The sequence below is a fragment of the Dromiciops gliroides genome, chromosome 3 (genome assembly GCF_019393635.1).
Source record: "Dromiciops gliroides isolate mDroGli1 chromosome 3, mDroGli1.pri, whole genome shotgun sequence".
In the NCBI taxonomy this organism is placed as follows: domain Eukaryota; kingdom Metazoa; phylum Chordata; class Mammalia; order Microbiotheria; family Microbiotheriidae; genus Dromiciops; species Dromiciops gliroides.
Window position 1 is genome coordinate 171,159,809 of NC_057863.1, and position 21,859 is coordinate 171,181,667.

A 21,859-nucleotide genomic window follows, 5' to 3' on the forward strand; every position below is an offset into this window, starting at 1 on the left:
ATCAACACACATTACAATTCATCTTTAACTTAAATTATTGGAGAGATCCATAAGTCTCAGAATAGTAGGTGACTTTCCCATAGTAGGAAATACTGGAGTGAGAATTTGGATCTAGTATTTCCTGCCTCCAAGTCTAATGTTCTATCCATTATTCTATGCTCACTTCAAGCTATACAGAAACCTTGTACAAAGATTGGCTTCACTTTGGTTGCCTTCCATATCTTAATGCCTTCAAATTCCCAAGAGAAATCAATATTTGTGTTCAAATCTTGAATACTTGAATACTTAAATTCATTCATGCTTTTCTATGAATTAAAATAGTAAAAATGAATATAATCTATTTTAATAATAATAACCTGACCTTTATAGAACACTTTCACTGTATTATCATATTTCATTCTCCTAGGATATTATTATCTTGTTTTACCAATGAAGAAATTGAGACTCAGAGAAGTTGATACACCCATAAAAATATAGCTAGCATGTAATAGAGAAGAGATGGTATTCAAACCTAGGTCTTTCCTGATTCTGATTCCCTTGCTTTTTCCACTATGCCATGCTGTCCTAAGTGAGAATGTAATCTGCATATGGAGAAAAAAATAATTGGTATAGTCAGATACAATTATGGTCCTATAGTAGTTTTCCTCACTGCCTCCAGCTTGTTATTGGCAATTCTTGATAGTTGTATGAAACAGTTGTTCTTCTAAATGCAGCATTGACCCAGAAGGACCTATAGTTTTTCAAAATCAACACAACTTCAGTCTACTCAACTGTAGTGAAATGGCATCAGCTGAGATAAATTCCAGCAGGGTTTACAACCCTGGAGTCTGCATACTTATTTGAAAACTATTGTGCCACTGCTATAATGGTTAGGGAGGCTGCAGCTGGCTGCATGCAGTCTTTGGATTATATTACTATGTCCTGAGGGATTTATGGAACAAGTGTCATCATGCAGACAATCAGACACACTTCCATTTTATTCGTTATGCCTATCTATTAAAATTCTGCTGCTATTGTTTAACAGATGAATTTTCAAGAACCAGAAGTAGGAGCTTGTATAGCTAGGTAACATGAATAAGGGAGACACATTTACTGAGAAACACTTCTAAGAATTGCCTGTGCTTATCATTTGGAAAAAAAAATAATCTCATTTTTTTACAAATATTTTCCCCTAAGATTAGATTTGGGACTCCAAGTAAAATCCCATCATTTCTGTTTGAATTACTGAAAAAATACCAGATAGACCTAAAACACAAAAGCTATGCATGTTGAGCCCCAAGGGTGCAGTCAAAAGATGTTGTTTGTCATTTCTTCTACTTATGCTGACAAGTGCTGATTTTTTTTTTAATTGGGAAAGTCATCTTTGAAGTAAAGGTGAGACAGCCAGATACAGAGACAGATGGAGAGACAGATAAAAAGAGGCAGAGACAGAGAGAATTAAGACAAGATGTAGACTAGAGGTGACACTAAAATCTGAACCATTCAAATAATCCAATGGGAGTGCTGAACACTACTCTGCCTTTGAAGACAATTAGATTAGTGACCTCTTCTTACAGTACAGGAAACTGTTGCCCTAATACCTAGTTCCAGAATATCTGGAAGCATCTTGATTGGCCCTAAGATTTTTCCTCGAAGGGCTTAAAAAAAAAAGAAACTCCCCTAGAGTCCCATGCAGTTTTGTAATGGGATGGTGTGATAACAGTATAAAAAATAACAATTCTTATCTATAAGTTCTACATAGGAGGTCAAACCCACTTTTTTATTGTGGATTAGTATGCATATAAGTATTCTTTAAACCTGACAGGGATAAAACCTGGAGTCATATCCATAATAACATATAGATAGTTCCTTTCCTGCCCTTGCCCACATTCTTTCTTTAGCAAAATATTAATCTGATAATTCATTTTAGGTTTTGTTACTTCTGCAAACAACCCCATGTATCTAATCTCCATTTAAGCAAAGAATTTAGCACAGTAATAAACTGGGAAGGAGTTAGTGCATCATCATCTTATTCTATAAACTGGAGAAGTCTTGGAAAAGTCCCAGAAGTCTGAATATACCATGGTGCTTGATATGCTTACCTGAACATCTCATGTTAGTACATTAATATATAACACTGCATATGGGAATTATCGAAAGGTTTTACCTTGTATAAACTTTTTTATCTGAGCATCATCCCACCCCAAAGGAACCTACAACTCTATATCAGTAGGTAACACATGGGTACTGTGTAAATCACCAAGTTCTCTGCCTACATGTCAGTTAGCCAGTATCCTCAGGTTTATTGACCATCTGCCTGTGTTATCCAGCCAGGGCAGTGCTATGTCAGGATTTCTTAACCTTTTCCCACTCACAGCCTCTTTTCGCCCAAGAAATTTTTACACATCCTCAGTTATATAGGTATAGAAATCAAATATTTACTTCAAAATTTTTCATGATTTCCACATTCAATTACATGACCCAATATGGGGTTGTGACCCACAGTTTAAGAAGTTTTGTGCTATATAGATGGCCCTCATAATTCTCTTTTATAGGTGGTCTCTGTTCACTTTGCTTTCTTGGTACCTTCATAAGCATAATTATTTTGCAAGAAAAGAATTTCCTCTGGGTTTGATTTTTTAATCAGAAAACTGGTACAGGGGCAGCTAGGTGGCACAGTGGATAAAGCAGTGGCCTGAATTCAGGAAAACCTGAGTTCAAATCTGGCCACAGACACTTGACACTTACTGGCTGTGTAACCCTGGGCAAGTCACTTAACCCTCATTGCCCCATAAAAGAAAAGAAAAGAAAACATAAACAAACAGAAAAAGACTGGTATAAAAGTAGTAGGTTATGCAAAATATATATGTGCAGTTGTTAATTAATTAAATATGCATGCAATTACCATTGGGTTATTTAGCATGACAAAATTTAGCAAAAATAAATGCCTAAATATTTTATTAATAAAGTGTTCTCATACACATTAGATGTTTATGTGGTGCTTATTTCTCCTTGGGACAATAAACATGGCAAAATAATACAATCTGGAAATAAAGCCTATTAGAAGCATCAAGAAACATGAGTAAATTTCTTGTCTGAGTTCAAACTGTATGGAAATAATGGAATCTATCCAATTCATAATATTGTCAAACTAGAGTAATACATTTTTTCATTTACTCCCATTTTAGAACTTCATTGCAGCCAGCATTTATAATACTGACCTTTATTACACAAATATTTTGAAATAACAAAATTATTCCATCTACTTAGCATGATATAAATAGGTATCATAAGAGATACATTTTATTTTTTTCTTACTGGATTTTATGACCTTGCCTTTATTGAAGTGCTTGTAATATATCATCATATTTGAAAATCTAGCTCAGTTAGTCATTCAACTTTTAAATTGTTTATTGATTTATGTACCTATCATAATCAAATATAAATTCATGAATACCATCTTTGGGCTGTTTAACTTTTAAAGCTCAAATGAAAATGTGAATTTCCAATTAATAACCCGGGGATTTCAATAACAGCCCACCTTCTCTAACAACAAATTTAATGGAATAGTCTTTAGTCCTCCAGCTGATGTCTCATTTTAGAATATGAAGAGCCACTTTTTTTCTCTGCATAGAATTATACTTACACAGACTGGTTATTAGTCCTAAAGGATTGGTCTTGTTGGAGAAATTAAAGCATGACTAATTGCCTTCTTGCTTCTTTCTTATAGAAGTCCACTGGTGTTACCAATTGCAAAGCAAGACAGTTTACTAGAAAAAGATACCATGTTCAAAGATGCTGCAAAAGGATTAAGTAAGCAGCAGTCTCAAGACAACACCCCTGAAAACACTACAGCAAATATACCAGCTAAGCTTGAACAGGTATTGTGGTTGTTTTTCTAAGACCAGTAGTGATGCCTTGCCAACAGTTTTTAACTATAGCGAGGGGAGGATTACATAGAAAGAGAGAGAAAGAGACAGAGACAGACTGACAGAGACAAAGGGAGACAGAGGGAGAGAAATAGAAAGGTACAGAGAGGGAAAGAGAGACAGAGGAACAAAGAGACAAAGAGAGACAGAGAGATGAAGAGATGCAGAGATAGAGAAAGAGGGAGGGGGATAGAAAGAAAGAGAAAGAAAACAAACATGATGAAGAAAATAAAATTGCTCTTTCAGAATTTGAATTGGGTATATCTCTCTTAGTGCTATTTGGAAATGGGCATGGTTTTCAGAATAAGAAATTCTTTTCCCTGAAATTGTAATGAAATTGACGGAGGTATGTTACTTTTTGGATTCCTCTGATGTCCTAATCCTTGCTGATTTGAATCCATGAGAATATGATTCCCTCTATATTTATGTTGAGGTGTGTGTGATTTTAAAATAATTTTAAACTCTACTCAGATTCTGAAACCTGTATATTAGTATGCTTTAGTTTAGAGTATTATCAGCAAAATAAATACAGAAACCTATTACAAAACAACCTATCAATTTCAGGTTTAAGGATGCTAGTATTGCTGTTCTTTTGAGTTTTAGAAAACAAATAATATCTTCTTCCCATTACTGTATTCCTGCTTCATATCTCCACTAAGGAAGAAGAGCCCAATAATACTTGTCCTCTGATCTTGCTTTAATTGGATAATTTGATATATGACATAAGCTATTCACCTCACATCTTCTGTAGATCAAGAAATTTATAGCTAGGCTTGGGATTGTAGGATGTAGGAGTTCTACCTAAGTTTAGAGAAGCCTCAAGAGGTCCAACTCAGATTTGACTTTTTAAAAAATCCTGTAGAAACCAATTTATTTCTAAGACTTACCCTAGACTCTGGCTGATCATCATCTCCCACCTACAAGGCTAACAGAAATGTGAAAAGATAGGGCAAAAATTTGTAGGGAGGGTCCACGCAGTTCTGTTGCTGCATTTAATTATAGGTGATCATTATCCCCGTGATGAGTTAAGGTTTAGAGACATTAAGCAACAATGTACTGAGTCTCACAGTCAAACAATGTGAAAGTCCAAATAGAAGTACTTTCTCCTCGATGCCCCACTGGGCTGGTCACTTAGCACTAAGGGAAGTGTGTTATTTCACTCTTACTCAGAAGAAATACATTCATTCACCTGTCACCATTATTGTTCACCTATTTTTAATTTTTATTCTAAATGCAGACCTATACATAATTAAAAAAACTGATATCAAACATAATTTAATCCTTAGCAATGATACTTCATGTGCCCCAGGAGAAATAATATGCATAGTGTAAACATTTTTGGACAAAGAACCTCTTGTTTCTAGCAGGTATAGCAGTGATGGGTTTTTACCTTGAGTGGCATGAGAAGGCCCATTTCCAGGGGGGTAACATAGGAGAATTAGGCTAATTATCTCTGAAAATATTTCCAAGAATGGAAAGACTAATCCATTAATATGTAGTTCAATTAGGTAAAGCTGAATGGAATATCATATGTAAAAGTGAAAGTATAGTAATATTTACAAATCTAAAGTGGCGGTGATGGTCTAATTATTATTTTATTTCTATTATTACTTAATTTTTGATTAATTTTGTGTTAACTAATTATAACAACTTGGATATTCCTGCTCTAAATCAACAGTCTAATTCTCCTAAACTTTTTCCAAGTTTATACGCACATATAATCCATATTATTTTTGTAATGTATTAGGGTTTTACTTCTACCAAATTTTGGGGAATGTTTTTGGTGTTAACATCTTTCAAAATCTATGTATATTTAATCTACACAAACATTTTTTCTCTACTTGTTTATCATATAAATGTTATGTGCAGACTTTCAAAAACAATTTATAGGAAACATGTAATATTAACTAAATATGTATCTGTATATGAATAATAATAAAAGATAAGTATCCAATGTGTTGCAATCAGGGATATCCTGTTAAATGATTAAGTGTAATTTGCATTCTTAACATTTTCCCCACTACTTTCTTAAGTTTGGAAACCAACAAAAGAATAGCTCAAGGCCTGTTTTATAGCATTTACCAGTTTTTGAGATATAAATGCTCACACTGAAAATTGAACCGATACCTCTCATCAGCCAATAGGAGCTCGCTCTAGCACATTCTGGTTACAGTTTACCAAGTGAGGTTATCACTCTATATTCTGGTTTCTCTCTTCTTCTGTCTACATTCTCTCCTTTTATGATCTCATCTGCTGCTGTAGGTACAATTATCACCTTTAGATAAATGATTCCAAAACCTATATATCCAGTCTAGGGCAGCTGGGTAGTAGAGTGGATAGAGCTCTGGGCCTGGAATCAGGAAGATCTGAGTTCAAATCTAGCCCCAGGAACTAGGTTTTGACTATGGGCTAGTAACTTAGTCCCATTTACCTCAGTTTCCTCATGTGTAAAATGATCTGGAGAAGGAAACAGTTAGCACTCAAGTGTCTTTGTCAAGAAAACCATAAATGGGTTCATGAAAAGTTGGACATGACTGAAACAACTGAACAACAACCATTGTTTTACAAGATCAATCATACTTCAAATATCTCCCCTTCACAAGCCCTACTTCTAACCTTTAGCTTTCTCTACTATTCCTAGTGCTTAACATCTAGTCTTCTGTTTCAGGGCATTCGCTTCCTGGAAAGCACTATCTCCTCTTTTAAGCTTTTTAGAACCTTTATAGTTTTTTCTCAAGTTTAGCTCATATTTCATTTTCTGTATGGCATGCTATGACCCCACTCCTCCCCTACCAATTCTTTTTTTTCCCCTTCTAAATTGTTCTTTGCCTTTTGTATTTTTCCTAGTTCTCTTATTTACCCATATATCTTTTTCACTTATATTGCTGTTATTGCTGTATATATTGTGTTCTTCCATTCCACTCCCCTCATACAGAATGTAATTTCCTTAAGCAAGAGATTATAGAACTTTTATTTTTGTCTCTATTTCTTTCATATATCATGTGCTTATTAACCATTGCTTAATGAATTGTTCATGATTACATAGATAGTAATTGGACAAGCTGGAATTAAAATGTGGACTTCTGGCTCCAAGTCCAGTCCTCCTCACACAACACCACACTAACACATTTTTAAATACTATAAGGGAGAAAGAGAGAAAAGAGAAACTATATACTTTTTGAAAGTTAATAAGCAGGTTTATCTACCTAAAATTCATCAGTGTTTTAAGATTTTTTCTGACCACCATAATTATGGGAATCCAGTGATATCTGTTATCTGAATACCAACAAGATTTTTTTTTGTGGGGCAGTGAGGGTTAAGTTACTTACCCAGGGTCACATAGCTAGTAAGTGTCAAGGGTCTGAGGCCAGATTTGAACTCGGGTCCTCCTGAATCCAAGGCCAGTGCTTTAGCCGCTGCACCATTTAGCTGCCTCCAAGCCTATTAGGATTAAAGATTATCACCATGTTAGCAATAGGGTGATGAAAGAGAGAGGGGGAGAGGAGGATAAATAAATACATATGCACAATAAATTTATATGTATGCAAATATATACATAGAAAATGTATATGTAAGAGCATATATGTATATAAATATACATGCGCATCCACTTATTTATATTTACACGTCTACATACACAAGATGTTGTTTAGTCATTCACTTGTTTCCAACTCTTTGTGACCCCATGTACTATATTGCCCATGGGGTTTTCTTGGCAAAGCTACTGGAGTGGTTTGCCATTTCTTTTACCACATGATATAAATACATGTAAATGTCATATAAATAGAAATATATCTATATGCAATTACATATATGTGTATTATGTGAATGTATCATGGGTGCATATTTTTCTGTTCATATATATGCATGTATTCACATGAATACATCAAAATATATATAGTTACAAGTATGTATGCACATTTATTTATTTTTTCCACAGCAATTCTCAGACACCTAGTCATTTGCTATCTCAAGGTGATTCAGATAAAGTAGATTGTGAAGCTGACACAAATAAATGATTGTTACTTGTCATTATGATTGCTAAATCATAAAGGGGTAGTGATTTTCAGTTAACTACATATTTAGCATTTTTAAACACCTACTAAATGTCAGGCCCTGTCCTGTGCACTAGGGATACAAATACAAAGAATGAAAGAAACAGTACCTGCTCAAAGGCATCTTACATTCTAAAGGAGGTAACAATAATTTCATATATACCCATGGAGTGAACATAAAGAGAAAGAGTACAAAATAATTAAATGCAAAGTAGTTTCGGAGGGAGGCACAGAGTTGTTGCATTAATCAGCAAATTATATTTGCATTACATATTGAAGAAAGGGATTCAATGAGGTTAAGTTGTAGAAAGCATATGCATCATACATGAGGGATGGCCAGTGTGAGGCATGGAAGCAAGAAATATGTGTGAGAAGGAGGCCAGTGTTGTTGGATCTTGATAGGATGATGTTGGGGTGTGATGTTCAATGAGGCTAGAAATAATGGTTTGGGGAAGATTATGAAAATCATTAAAAGCTAAGTAGTGTTTATATTTCCTCATAGAGAAAATAGAGAGCTATTTAAGTTGATTAGAATGCGTAATAAATCAGTCTTTATGGAAAATACTTTGGCAACAGTTTGTACCATGGACTAGAGTGGGAAAAAGACTGCTTTGCAATTATCTAAGTGAGAGGTAATGAAGAGTTGATCTAAGATGGTAGAAGAGATGGATCTGAGAATTGTTCTACATACATACATACATACATACATATGTACACACATATACATGCACATACACATATACATATATATGTACACACATATACATGCACACACACATATACATATATATATATATACATATATATATATATTTGATGACAGATTTGTTCTGTCTGGTGAGGAATATTGAGGAATCAAGAATAATGCTGAGGTCATGAACCTGGGAAACTGGAGAAATGATTGTTCCTGCAACCAAAATAGGAAGGCTTAGAAGAGGGATAATTTTGAAGGAAATATGAGTCCAGTTTTTGACATATAAAATTTTTAAATATCTCCAGGATATCCAGTTGGAACTGTTCAATAGGTAATTGATGATTAAGGACTAAACCTGAGAGGAGACGATGCATGTGGTTATATAGATCTGTGAGTCCTGTATATAGAGATGATGATTAAACTTGTAATAGAAAAAAATAAACCCATAATAGAAGAATACCAAGAAATAAAGTGCAGAGAGAGAAGAGGATCTCTGGATATAACCTTGGGGAATATCCCAAATTAGGAAGTGTGATATGATGAACCAACAAAAGAGATAGTGAAAGAGAACGCAGTCATACAGGAAGGGGAAAAAATCAAAAGAGAATCTTTAACAAACCAGACAGGAGAGAATGTAATAAAAGGAAGGAGGAAAAGGAAGGCAAAAGTGCTCATTTTAGCAGATAGATTAAGAAGGATGAGAACTGATGGGTGAAAAAAAAAAAAGGATTTGTTCCTTAAGATACAACTGAGAACTACAACGGGAGAGAGAGCTTTTTTCATCTTAGTGATGAGGTAAGGTGCCAGATTGCAATGCTATAAGGAGCAAGAGGAGGAAAGGAGATAGTGAGGATAGGCAGTTGTGTTTTTTTTTTCACACACATTGGTAGAGAAAATTAGAAGGGCTTCAAGACAAGAGCTTGAGGAGATAGTAGCATCTACTAAATGTTTTCTGTTTTACTTTTTTAAGGATGGGAGAAATTTGGACATGTTGGGAAGCCACAAAGAATCAAACAATAATTAGGGAGAGATAGAAGATTTAATAGAAAATGGCTGGAGTTGCAAACTTCTATAGAAGTGTGATATGGATGATGGGATGGGACTAAATGCAAATAAAGATGGTGGTCTTCTCAAGGAAGAACCATGTGTGTGGATGAAAGGATGCATAAGTTAGAAGAAATATATTTTGTGACACATGTTTTCTCACTAGCTATAACATTAATTTGGCATTTGAAAAATATAGCATTTTCTCATTATTTCTTTCATGAAATTTATATTTGCTGCCACCAGGTGGTAGTAAATATTTGCACAAGGCCTGATCTCAAATCCATTTGGCTTCCAGGTATCCAAAGGCTTAATCACTAGTTACCACACCATTAATATGCCTTTCTTAAAAATACCTTAAACTTCTCATTGAGTCAAAAAAAGAAAACTTAGAGGATAGCGACATAGCGAAATGAACAGAAACAAACTCATTTTTTAAATGAGTCTTCCTAACCCTTTCCCTTGTCCATTTTTTTAAACTGTCAAGATGGCTATAAAATTAAATGAACATTAAAAAAAAAAAGAACACTTAAGTTCTAGACTTGAGTCTTCTACTAGTATTTAGGAGTTTCCTGGCCATCTTTCACTTCAATGATTAGCAATAGTTATTCAGAAAATCTTGCTGGTTTGTCTTACCTTTCTTCTCTCCTTCCTTCATGTCTGGCTCTTGTGAAGCTCTATGTACAGATAATAGATTTATCATTATAAAAGTATTAGCAATTTGCTTCTTCCCCTACTAAGCTTCAGGATCTTGAATAAATCAGTTAAGACTTATGAGCTGCATTTTCTTTCACCTATGTAATGAATAGGTTGGCATAGACAATCTATAAACCTCAAAATAAAAGTAAATGATGCTATGGTAGTCTTATAGTTTAGATGTTTTTATCAGTCTTCCTGACTATCTTTCCCTCTCAGCACTCCTAGAAGAACTAGAGTATCATGCCTCGAAGTTCCTGGAAATCAGTGACCTAATTTCAACTTTCCAGTCACAGCCTAGAAATTCCCTAAACTTTTTATTTCTTTAATAAGTGGATACTGCCTTTTACCATAGTTTGGAATGATCTATAATTTAAACAAGTCCATTGGAACATTAAGGCTATTGTATCTTACTGTTATATGTCATCAAAGCTAACATCTATCTATGTATTGCTTTAATGATTAAAAAGTGTTTTACAAATATTGTCTCATGTGTTCCTCGTAACAGGTGCTGTTATATTCATTTTACAGATAAGGAAACTGAGGTGGACCATGCTTAATTGACTTGCCTAAGGTCATAAAGCAATTAAATTTCTGAGGCCAGATTTGAAGTCATGTATTCTTGACTCCAGACCCAGCACTCTATTAATGAAGGGATGAAAGGAAAAGAAGCTAAAGATAACAAAAATAAATTCTCCCCTATATTTTTTTCTTTTCCTGAAAGATGAACTCCTTGAAGTATTGACCTTGCTTACTGTTCCAATTACCAACTGTGTGACCTTATCAAGTCACTTAACCTCTGTTGATCTCAGTTTCCTCAAATGTAAAATGGAGATAATAACAGCACCTACTCAGAAGGGTTGTGAGGATCAAATGAGATACTATTTGTAAACTTTAACACACTGCCTAGCACATGGTAAACATTATAGTAATGCTTATTCCATTTCCTTTGTCCTAAATATAATTAAGAATACTGAAATGTAAGCTAATCCTTTTTAGGCTTATTGTTGATCAACTACCAGTCAATCAGACAGCATTTATAATGAATATCCATTATGATGGCACCTATTAAAGTATTGTCCTTAAAATTTTATGGAATGATGTTATGTCTGGGAAGTTGTGGGGAAAAAAATTATCTATAACGATTTTCTTCTTCCAGATGAGGCTTTTTGTTGTTTATGTGCAGGTTTTTATTTGTTATACAGAAATTTGTTACCTATTAGTTAATAAATATTAGTGAACTATCTGATTGTGTTTTTCTAGGTATCCGATAGATGCTAAATCTTTCGTAACCTGCAGTGTATGTTGCCAATTTTCCACCATTTGGTTGCATAATCATCATCAATCAATTTGTTTGGGGTCCTTAATTGTAACCTTTCTGTATTTTCTGATGTCTGTAAGCTGATTATTAATTGCTGACATGAATCCTTCCATTTCTACAAAAAAAAATCCCATGACTCAGTCACTTGTTCAACATATCTTTGTTAACATATTGTGGGTTAAGTTCATGTGGATATTGCCATGTAGAGGGCCTTTTGAATTTTTTTCGGTATCATTCATTTAAGAGCTCTTTTCAGAGAAAAATAACTTTCGTTTCTTTTCACAAATCCTGAATAGCTTTATGCTTGGTGTGTTTTTCTTACAGAAGTCAAAGATACTTCTAGGAACTCTATAGATTCAAGCTCAAAGCATTCACTCTCTATCTTTCCTTGATATTTTATTGTTATTATTACTATTATCATATCCTATCATCATCCACCTTGCTTTTTTACATTTTTAGATGGACTTCGCACAGAAATGGTTTCAAGACAAGTTTCTTCCCTGATGGTCAGTAGTACAGACCATTGATGTCAAAGTAAAATTGAAGTGGATCCTGCAGACATATTGACTTAGAAAACTACTAATTAACATCATCAGTGTTGTAGTATATTTTCATTTATTTTGTTAAACATTTCCGAATTTTAGCCTTGTTTACCTGCACTTGGGAGTTTTGCAGGCAGAAGGCTGAGTTTGACAACTCTGATATAAAGCATTTCATGGGTGTATAAAAAAACTTTTTGAAATTTAATTAGAATATTGGGGAGAAGGCAGCTAGGTAGTGCATTGGATAAAGCACCAGCCCTGGATTCAGGAGGACCTGAGTTCAAAACCAGCCTCAAACACTTGGCACTTACTAGCTGTGTGACCCTGAGCAAGTCACTTAACCCTCATTGCCCTGCAAAAAATAAAATAAAAGACATCAATAGAATATTGAGGAGGTAGCTCATTTTCTGTAGTCAGGGGAATTCCTCTCAAAGAATTGTAAAACAATCTGGATAATGTATACTTCATCATATTACCATATGGTTTTATTTTATTCTCCAGATTTTACAAAGTTTTTGCTACACTTAGTTTGAAGTTATAAAAATTTGGTGTGGTAAATCTCTTTTATAGGTCAGTAATTATCAGTAACTATTTTGTCTGTGATGATATTCCAATTTCCAGGACAGTTTATTGTTTAGAATATGAAATAATGTTTAAGTGATAATGTTCTTAGCATGGAGATTGTGTGGTATGGGAGTATATAAAGTATGGTGCATTTCCAGGGGCATTTTTTGTAGTTACCTATTTTGTACTTTCTAATATTGAGGTATGTATTTAGTTTCATTTTCTCAGTAAAACTTTTTTTTTGCCATAACTACTACTGATTATATATTTTGGCAGTTTTCCTCTAATAATATTTCCTTGATTGAGATCACCAGTATTCCAATTACTTATTTTTGATGAGATAATTTCAATTATGATCTGCTGACTCAAGGTTAATCCTTTCAAATCAAGTGCTATTTTTATATGCTACTTTGAGAAAAAAGAACCCTGGACTTTTCCAACACAAATTGATTAGCTTTTTTATCAGCTATTTCAAAATAGGTATTTTACACCAAGAAGGAAAAAAAAGTTTTGAGCATAAGCAGATTCTCTATCCTGCTTTACTGGTATTCCATTCAGTCTGTATTAGAAGTAATCATGGGCTATTTAATTTTTCATTAAGGTATGAAGAGCCATTATTCAGATTTATGTTCATATATTATTAACTGAGATCAGCAGAGTACTTCACATGGTGTTTTTCAAATAGATCATGCATTCATACTCAATGTACTATGTAGATGAGGCTCTCTCAGAGAGAATGCAGGGCTCTTCAGTAACTGAATTGAATTCATGCATTTTAAAAGGAAAGTTATTAAGCAGGCTTCTGCTTAATAAGTTTGAAAAACTATAATTATTCAAGTCTATTATAAATGTATATACAGTTATCCCTTCCAAATCATGACTTTGTCCAGAGTGACTTCAATATATTGTGAGTCAGCACAAGAAATTACATGGTATCTTTTCAAAGTTTTGTGGAAGCCGCAAATAGTTCTTAAAGAATAGAAGATGACAGAGAAAAACTTTAGAAACTGAGAAATACAACATACATAATACATACACATGTACATACATATATATGTACACCCATATATACACACACATATATATACATATATATATATATATATATATACATACACACACATACATATATAGGTAGAGAGAAAGTTGTATAATATCAACATTTTATCTTTTAGTACCATAATATTTCAGACTTCTTTTCTGGTACCAAGGGAGAGCCAAAAATTTATGTGGATTTTCCATATCTTGAGGGTGCCATGCCCCTAACGCCCATGATGTGGAATGGATAACTGTATGGCTATGTATCCAGATAGATAGACAGATTATGTGTTTGATTATGTCTTTTGATAATTTGTCCTTAGTGATATTAATAATATTATTAAATAATAAATATTTAATCATATTTAACCACTCAATAATCCTAATTTTTGTATGTGCACATGTATAGATACATATGAATATAGAAATAATAGAAATTAATGCCTGTTTATTGGAAATAAAGTTTCTCTTGATTATTTAGTGATGCATATGATAAAGCTCATTATGCCTTCAATATAGTCTATAAATACATATGCAATGTTCCAGACTAAAAACTAAATAATGAATATCAGTATTAGCCTACTAAGAATTTTGAATATTGCTAACATCTAAGAAAAGAACAAAATATGTATTCAATGTCATTATCATCTCTTCTATTTTTCCCCCTTTTCCTCTCCACCCTAGTTACTGTATCACCATTTCTTTTTCACTGATTCTTACTTCATTCTTTTCTATTAGCTTTTTCCCTTTTGCCACTTTTCCTATGTCTTATCTGCCATATCTATCCATCCCCACCTCTTCATCTCTCCCTGTATTTTCTAATGTCCCTTATCCTGCATTACCTTATATAATGGGTCACTAAATTACTACTGTAATGACAAATCCAGCCCACTGACTGTTTTTGTATGTCCTTTCTTAAATCACTTAGTGTACATATTTGGTGAGCCAGATTTGACCTGTGAAACTTAGTTTGCTCTCCTATCCTATAAACCATGAATTGACTGTGTTCTGGTGATATCCTGGAAAATTATAAGAATATTATCTATCTATCTATCTATCTATCTATCTATCTATCTATCTATCTATCTATCTATCTATCTATCTATATCTAACATCTATCTGTAAATCAACTATCATCTATATATTATCTATCATCATCATCTATTATCTATAAGCTATCATCTATCAATCATCTATCTATCTATCCATCTCTCTCTCTCTCTCTCTCTCTCTCTCTCTCTCTCTCTCTCTCTCTCTCTCTCTCTCTCTCTCCCTCCACTGAAAGATGTGTGGATATACTGGGTATCCAGTATACAATAATTAGGAAGATACCTCTTTATGTTACTCTCCCTCTTGCACTCCATCTGCACCAAATACTTGTTCAGATTTTACAAACAAATATTCTATTGACCTCAGACACTTGGATTTATCTTATTTTCTGTCCTAAGATTTCTTCTTCAACACAGTTACCGTTTAAAATCTTCATTGAGGGGGCAGCTAGGTAGCACAATGGATAAAGCACCAGATCTGGATTCAGTAAGACCTGAGGTCAAATCCCACCTCAAACACTTTTCATTTACTAGCTGTGTGACCTTGGGCAAGTCACTCAATTCTCACTGCCCCTGCATGCAGAAAGAAAGAAAGAAAGAAAGAAAGAAAGAAAGAAAGAAAGAAAGAAAGAAAGAAAGAAAGAAAGAAAGAAAGAAAGAAAAGAAAGAAATCTTCATTGAAAATATAACAATCATGTACAGTATAATGTCTTGCTGTTGTTCATTTTTCTTCCCATGTTCTTGCATAGAATGTTGATATTCACCAAACAACACATGTGGATATCAATATTAACTAGCTATATTTTCAAAAATGCATTTTTCATAATTTTTAATTAATTGGATTCTCACATACATATGTATTTTAAGGATGACAAAAAGGAAGGCAAGCTTCAGAAAATCTGTCTAATTTAGTTTGTGATATATAATTAAATTTTATACATATATCAAACAGACATAATATACACATGCATAATATATGAAATGTATAATGTATATTTTCTATGTTATTATGTTTAGATATACCTAGATATATTCTAGTCCATATAACTTAGGATATTAAATCCTTCCTCTTCCTTTTTTTATAAAGAGGTAGTTTTCTTTTTTATATACAGGTACATAGCTGTTTTATAAATAACATACATATAAATTTATATAAATAATATATATGACAAATTTGTTTAAATATAATTTCTATATAAATGAGATCTAAATAACTCATATGCACATGTGTATTTCTATGTTGTGCATATATAACACCTTCATATATGTGTACATATGTGTATCTGTATACACATATACATACACATATCTATATCTATATATATCCTGTACCCTTCCCAGCACACCCCTCCCCCACCTTTTTTCAGGTTAAATATTTTTATTTATGTTTTTCTGTTCCAATCTCTATCCCTCCTTCCCTCCCTACCTTCCCCCTTTTCTAAGGCAGGAAACAATTCCATATGGATTATACATATATGATCATGCAAAACATTAGCATATTTGTCACTTAATGAAAGAATGTGAAAAATATTGTTTCAGTCTGTTCCATCAATATCAGTTCTTTCTTTGGAGGTGGATAATATGTTTCATCAATATTCTTTTGGAATTGTCTTAGATTATTGTATATTTGAGAAAAGTCAAGTCATTCAGTTTTTCATCAAACAATATTGCTGTCTCTCTGTACAGTGTTCTCTTGGTTCTTCTCACTTTCCAATACATCATTTCATACATGTCTTTCCCACCCTTGTGACCTAACAGCAGAGAGACAACAATTTCGAGGGAAAATCTATCTTAATATTAATGATGTCATAGTTTCCTTCACAATCAGTGTGAAATTTTGTTATGCTTAAGGCCAGAGAGTCTGTCACTTCATCCATTCCTTTGGTGCATTTTTAAGCACTTAATGCTATAAGGTTAGTGTGTCTTGACATTTTTTTAAACAGTCAGTCAAATACTTTCTCTAGTGTAACAGCTGTACCACTGATCAGAATCTCTAAGAATCCCAATGAGCTGTCTATGATAGCTTTTTCAGGCTTAGCAGAACAAATGTTGAGCTGCTGTTAGGGATATTCATACATAAAATTTGCATAGGAATAGTTGGAGTAGTACTTTCAGGATAGATTTTATTATCTTTTGTGTAAATAGTTACTTTGAAGAAAAAAAAAGTCACAGCACAGAATTCCTTAGGAATTAGAAGTGTGTTTTAATTCTCCCCTAAAATGACTCCTTTGAGAACTGGATATACATTATGGCTTGCTGCTGTCTGCCTTGTTCCTACATTATTCTTTAAGTGTCATACTATTTATTCCAGATGGTGCTAAGGGCCTGTAAATATTTGTATCTTATTGTTGCTTTGGGAAAACACATACTAAGATACTAGAAAATAAATAATCCTTATAACCATCACTAAATAGACTCTGTCTATGTATCTCAAACATATGTTTTTATATTCATATTTTTCATAAATGAAGAGGAAAACAATAATCCACTATCAATGGGAAATGCATTTTCACTTTTTTTCTTTTATATGACTCATTGATTTGCACTGTTTCATTCATGTTCTTTCCTGCTTTCCCTGTGGTCCAAGGCACATACTTAAAAATGGCTACCTAGATTTGGAGGTAAAGTCTTTGGGACTTTGGAATGGAATAATAATACCTCCTTCTACCCCATAAAGGCAACAAACATGATATTAGTCAAATCAATAGTATTTTTTATTTGTGTTAAGAAACATCCCACAAGTATATGGCATTTTCTTGGACATTACACATTAAGAACAAACTCATTTAAAAAACTAATAATTTTAAGCAATGCAACAAGCATTTAGTAATCACTATGTGCTAGGTACTGTGCTAATACTAATACCAATTAATTAATACCAGTGGGGATACTAATATAGGTAAAAAGAAAGACAATTTTTGACCTAAAAGAACTTACATTTTAATATGGGAATACACTTCATTGAGAATAAATGAAAAGTATAAGTAGGCTTGATGAGAGGAAGGACAGAATGACAATGAACCCCATTCAAAATGGAGGTCCAAAAGGAACTCACCACTAGGAGAAGGAAGCTAGATTGGTGGAAAATTTTATTTGAAGAGGCCCTTGGTGCAGAGAGAGTTTCCAGAATAAGACTGCAGTTGAGATATCGTGTGGAAATTAGAAGCCTAGCCATGAGGGAGGTGAATCTTATATGAATGGATGAATGAGAATTTATTAAATGTTTACAAAGTGATAAGGACTGTGCTAAGCATTGGAGATACAAGCACACGTTCTAATGGGAGGAGATATCACATTCAGTAATATTTAGCTATAGGGAAGATGCAAAAGTCCACTGATCCCTGTGGAACTCTAGGAAGAAAAATGAATATAAATCTTTGTTAGTATCATTTCTTTTGAGAAAAACATGTAAATCATGTATATGATGTTGACACCATTTGGCAATGTCTAGAACCTTGGTAGTGAGAAATATTTCTGGCTTCTAAAAAGTTAGGGGCTACAACATTTTCAGTGACCATTACCAGGTTATGTTTCCATAGGAGTTATTCCTCTGGACAATGGTTATAGTGGCCAGGCTGGAAACAAACAACTGTTTCTCATTATTAGCCTCTAATTATCAATTGCATTATCTTGTTTTTTTGTTTGTTTTTTTTGTGGAGCAATGAGGGTTAAGCGACTTGCCCAGGGTCACACAGCTAGTAAGTGTCAAGTGTCTGAGGCAGAAATTGAACTAAGGTCCTCCTGAATCCAGGGCCGGTGGTCTAACCACTGTGCCACCTAGTTGCCCCAATGGCATTAATTAATAATTAATAGAAACCTTATCTTAATCATTTATCCTCCAAACATTTCTAGGTAAAATGAGGAGTCTGAACAAGAATGATCATAGGTGACTGATAAATTATGGAAGGTTAGAGCTGAAAAGTACCTAGTTAGAGAAATTGGAAATTATCTACGTAAAAATTCCATGAGTTAAAAAACATGGTAAGATTAGTAGTTAACTGTTTATCAGGAATAGATCTAAAGTTTCAGTGAGAAATATTGTAACGTATAAATTGCTTTATTGATGTGATTTATTAATATCACAGGATCTGATTAATTTGCATAGATACCTAGAACATCATTATAAAGTCGAAGCCTACAGTTATGAGTTGAAATTTTCTGACATTTAAAGAGTGAGACCTAAAATGAATTACAAGACTCTTAACCTGTGTCAGGCATGAAGCAATATGTATTAAAAAATATACACTTAATGTAGGACTTTGGTTTTTAGTGAAGAAAGAGATCTATAACTAACTCTTTTTATCGTTACCTTGAGAGCTATAAGTCTGTACAACACCTTGGGCCTACGAGACTTCAGAATGAAATGGAGTGTAAAATGTTAAATAATTGATATTGAACAATACTAAAATTGTTTTTGACAGCCAAGGAGATAGAAGAAAAGTTGAATGCTTGTAGCTTCAATTTTTATCAACCAAGCAGACATCATCTTTGAATGACACTGATGAAATATTTAAGTACGGAATCCCCAAAAGAGTGTTGTGCCTCAGCCTTAGCATCATAACATGTGTGTTTCTGGCACAGAGATAAAAGTTGGATAGATTTAATTATCCTGTGAATCTGTGCTCTTTCTAGTATATATCCCACTGCTCTTCTCAAGTATTTTTTATTTAAAGGATTGCTTTTTATTCTTACTCATTTATCATGTTCTCTTATATCCTTCCTCATTCACCAAGAGTAAAAGTTTTGAAAGATAAGTCACAATGTTTTTTAAGGTTCTTTAACTGCACACAGTGACCTTAATGGTTCCTAAGTCCATTTTATTTTATTTTCACGTAATGGCTTTCCAATAAAAACAATAACTTTTTCCTATTTCTAGAAAATATAGGACATTTTTCCTATATAAGTAACATTTAACAGCTGGCACAGTTTAAGAAGAAATTTATAGGCTAGTATATATAAATGACAGCTGTTCTGCAACTGTAAAAGCTGTAATTTGACCAAGTAATTAAGGTCACAATACTACATTAGCCATGGAAAAATTCTGGAGGGTAAAATTTGATGAGTTCATGGACATTTCCATAAGACTTCTTTGCATTTTGAAAAGTTTAGCTCCTTGGATAAATTATTTGGAACTAATTCTATAACTCTTTTTAGCAGATTTTCTTAATATTCATTTCCCCCGTTACTCCAAATGATCCCCTCCAACAATATTCCCTCCCTTCTTTCACCCCTCAACCCTTATCCCCTTATCATCCTACTTTACGGCAGGATAGATAGATTACTATACCCAATAGTGTGTGTATGTTATTCCCTCTTTGAACCAATTCTGATGAGGGTAAGGCTCAATCACTCCCCGGCACCCCCCCCCCCATCTTGCCCTCCACTCCATAAGATTTTTCTTGCTTTTTTGTGAGATGTTTTACCATTCCACCTCTCCCTTTCCCTTTCTCCCAGTACATTCCTCGTACGTCAGAATTTTATTTTATTTTTTAAATTTTATTTTTTTCTCTCTTCATATTCAACTCACACATATGCATTCTTTCTAAATATATTCCATTTAGTTGCCCTTTTTATGCTTCTCTGGGTTCTTGTATTTGAAAATCAAATTTTCTATTCAGCTCAGGTCTTTTCATCACAAATGTCTGAAAGTCTTCTCTTTCATTGAATTCCAATTTTCCCCCTGAAAGATTATAATCAGTTTTGCTGGGTAGGTGATTCTTGGTTGTAATCCCAATTCCTTTGCCCTCCACAGTATCATATTAAAAGTCCTTCAATCCTTTGAAGTGAAAGCAACTAGATCTTGAGTTATCCTGACTGTGGATCCACCATACTTCAATTGTTTCTTTCTGGTTGCATGGAATATTTTCTCCTTGACCTGGGAGTTCTGGAATTTGGCTATAATATTCCTGGAAGTTTTCATTTTGGGATATCTTTCAGGAGGTGTTTGGTGAATTCGTTCAATTTCCAGGGAAATTTTTCCAGACAATTTCTTGGAAGATGATTTCTAAACTCTAGATAGAGTAAATATCACAGAGAGGGAATATGATGGAGGGTAGTACAGTTAGCAAGAGTAACTGTGAAAGAATTGATGAGTAAGATGCTATCAGAATGACACATGAAAAATGCAAGCCATCAACAGAGAAAGAACTGTTGTTATCTGAATATAGATTGAAGCATAATTTTATTTTTAGTTCCTCTTTTTAAAGTTATTTTGTCTATTTTCTTTCACAACCTGATGAATGTGAAGATGTTTTGAATGACTGCACATGCAAAAAAAATTTTTTAAGTGAAAAGCTGATTTTGATGGGGCAGAGTAGAATATACATGTGGTTATAGGACAAATAGTAAGATGCCTGCCTAGAATGGCTACATACTGATACATACCTGGATGGATAAAAGCATTATCTGGGAGGTTTGGTATGTGTAGAAATGGAAGACCAAGATGAGAATTTACTGTTTTTTATTTTTTATTTCAATTCTGTGTCTTACTTTACAGTTTAATTCCTATAGTTTGTGTGTCTTCATAGGCATATTTTCAAGTCCTCTATAATTCTGCAGATATTTGAAGTCAATTTTTCTTTATCTCTTCCTCCTATGTTTTGTTGAAAATACATAAAAATATCTATAATTCATAATTGTTTAAATTATAATTTCTATATTGTTTAATTTTACTTTTCTCTAAGTGTACATCACATCTTTAATAAAGCAATACTTTTTTTCTTCTTTTCCTGTGATTATTTTCTTAATTTCTGTTCCCTATCACTAGTATAATATCAAATAGCCATGATGACAATTTATTTTTTTACCCATGATTTTACTGAAAAGGTCTCTAATCATTCACCTAAAATATAATTCTGGCTTTTGGCTTTAGATATTTAATATTTATAATATTAAGGGAAAGATGATTTATTCCTGTATTTTAAAAAAAATCAGTGTAGTTTTTCAAAA

At 33.4% G+C, this 21,859-nt stretch overlaps 1 protein-coding gene across 1 annotated transcript in view; it reads left to right on the plus strand.

Annotated features, from left to right (window-relative positions):
* Positions 1 to 21,859, plus strand: part of MYO16 (myosin XVI) — a 746,727-nt gene that overhangs the window by 265,750 nt on the left and 459,118 nt on the right. Inside the window, 1 exon segment of the mRNA XM_043997806.1 lies at positions 3,710 to 3,860. Within this exon segment, the coding sequence (XP_043853741.1) occupies positions 3,710 to 3,860 (151 nt within the window).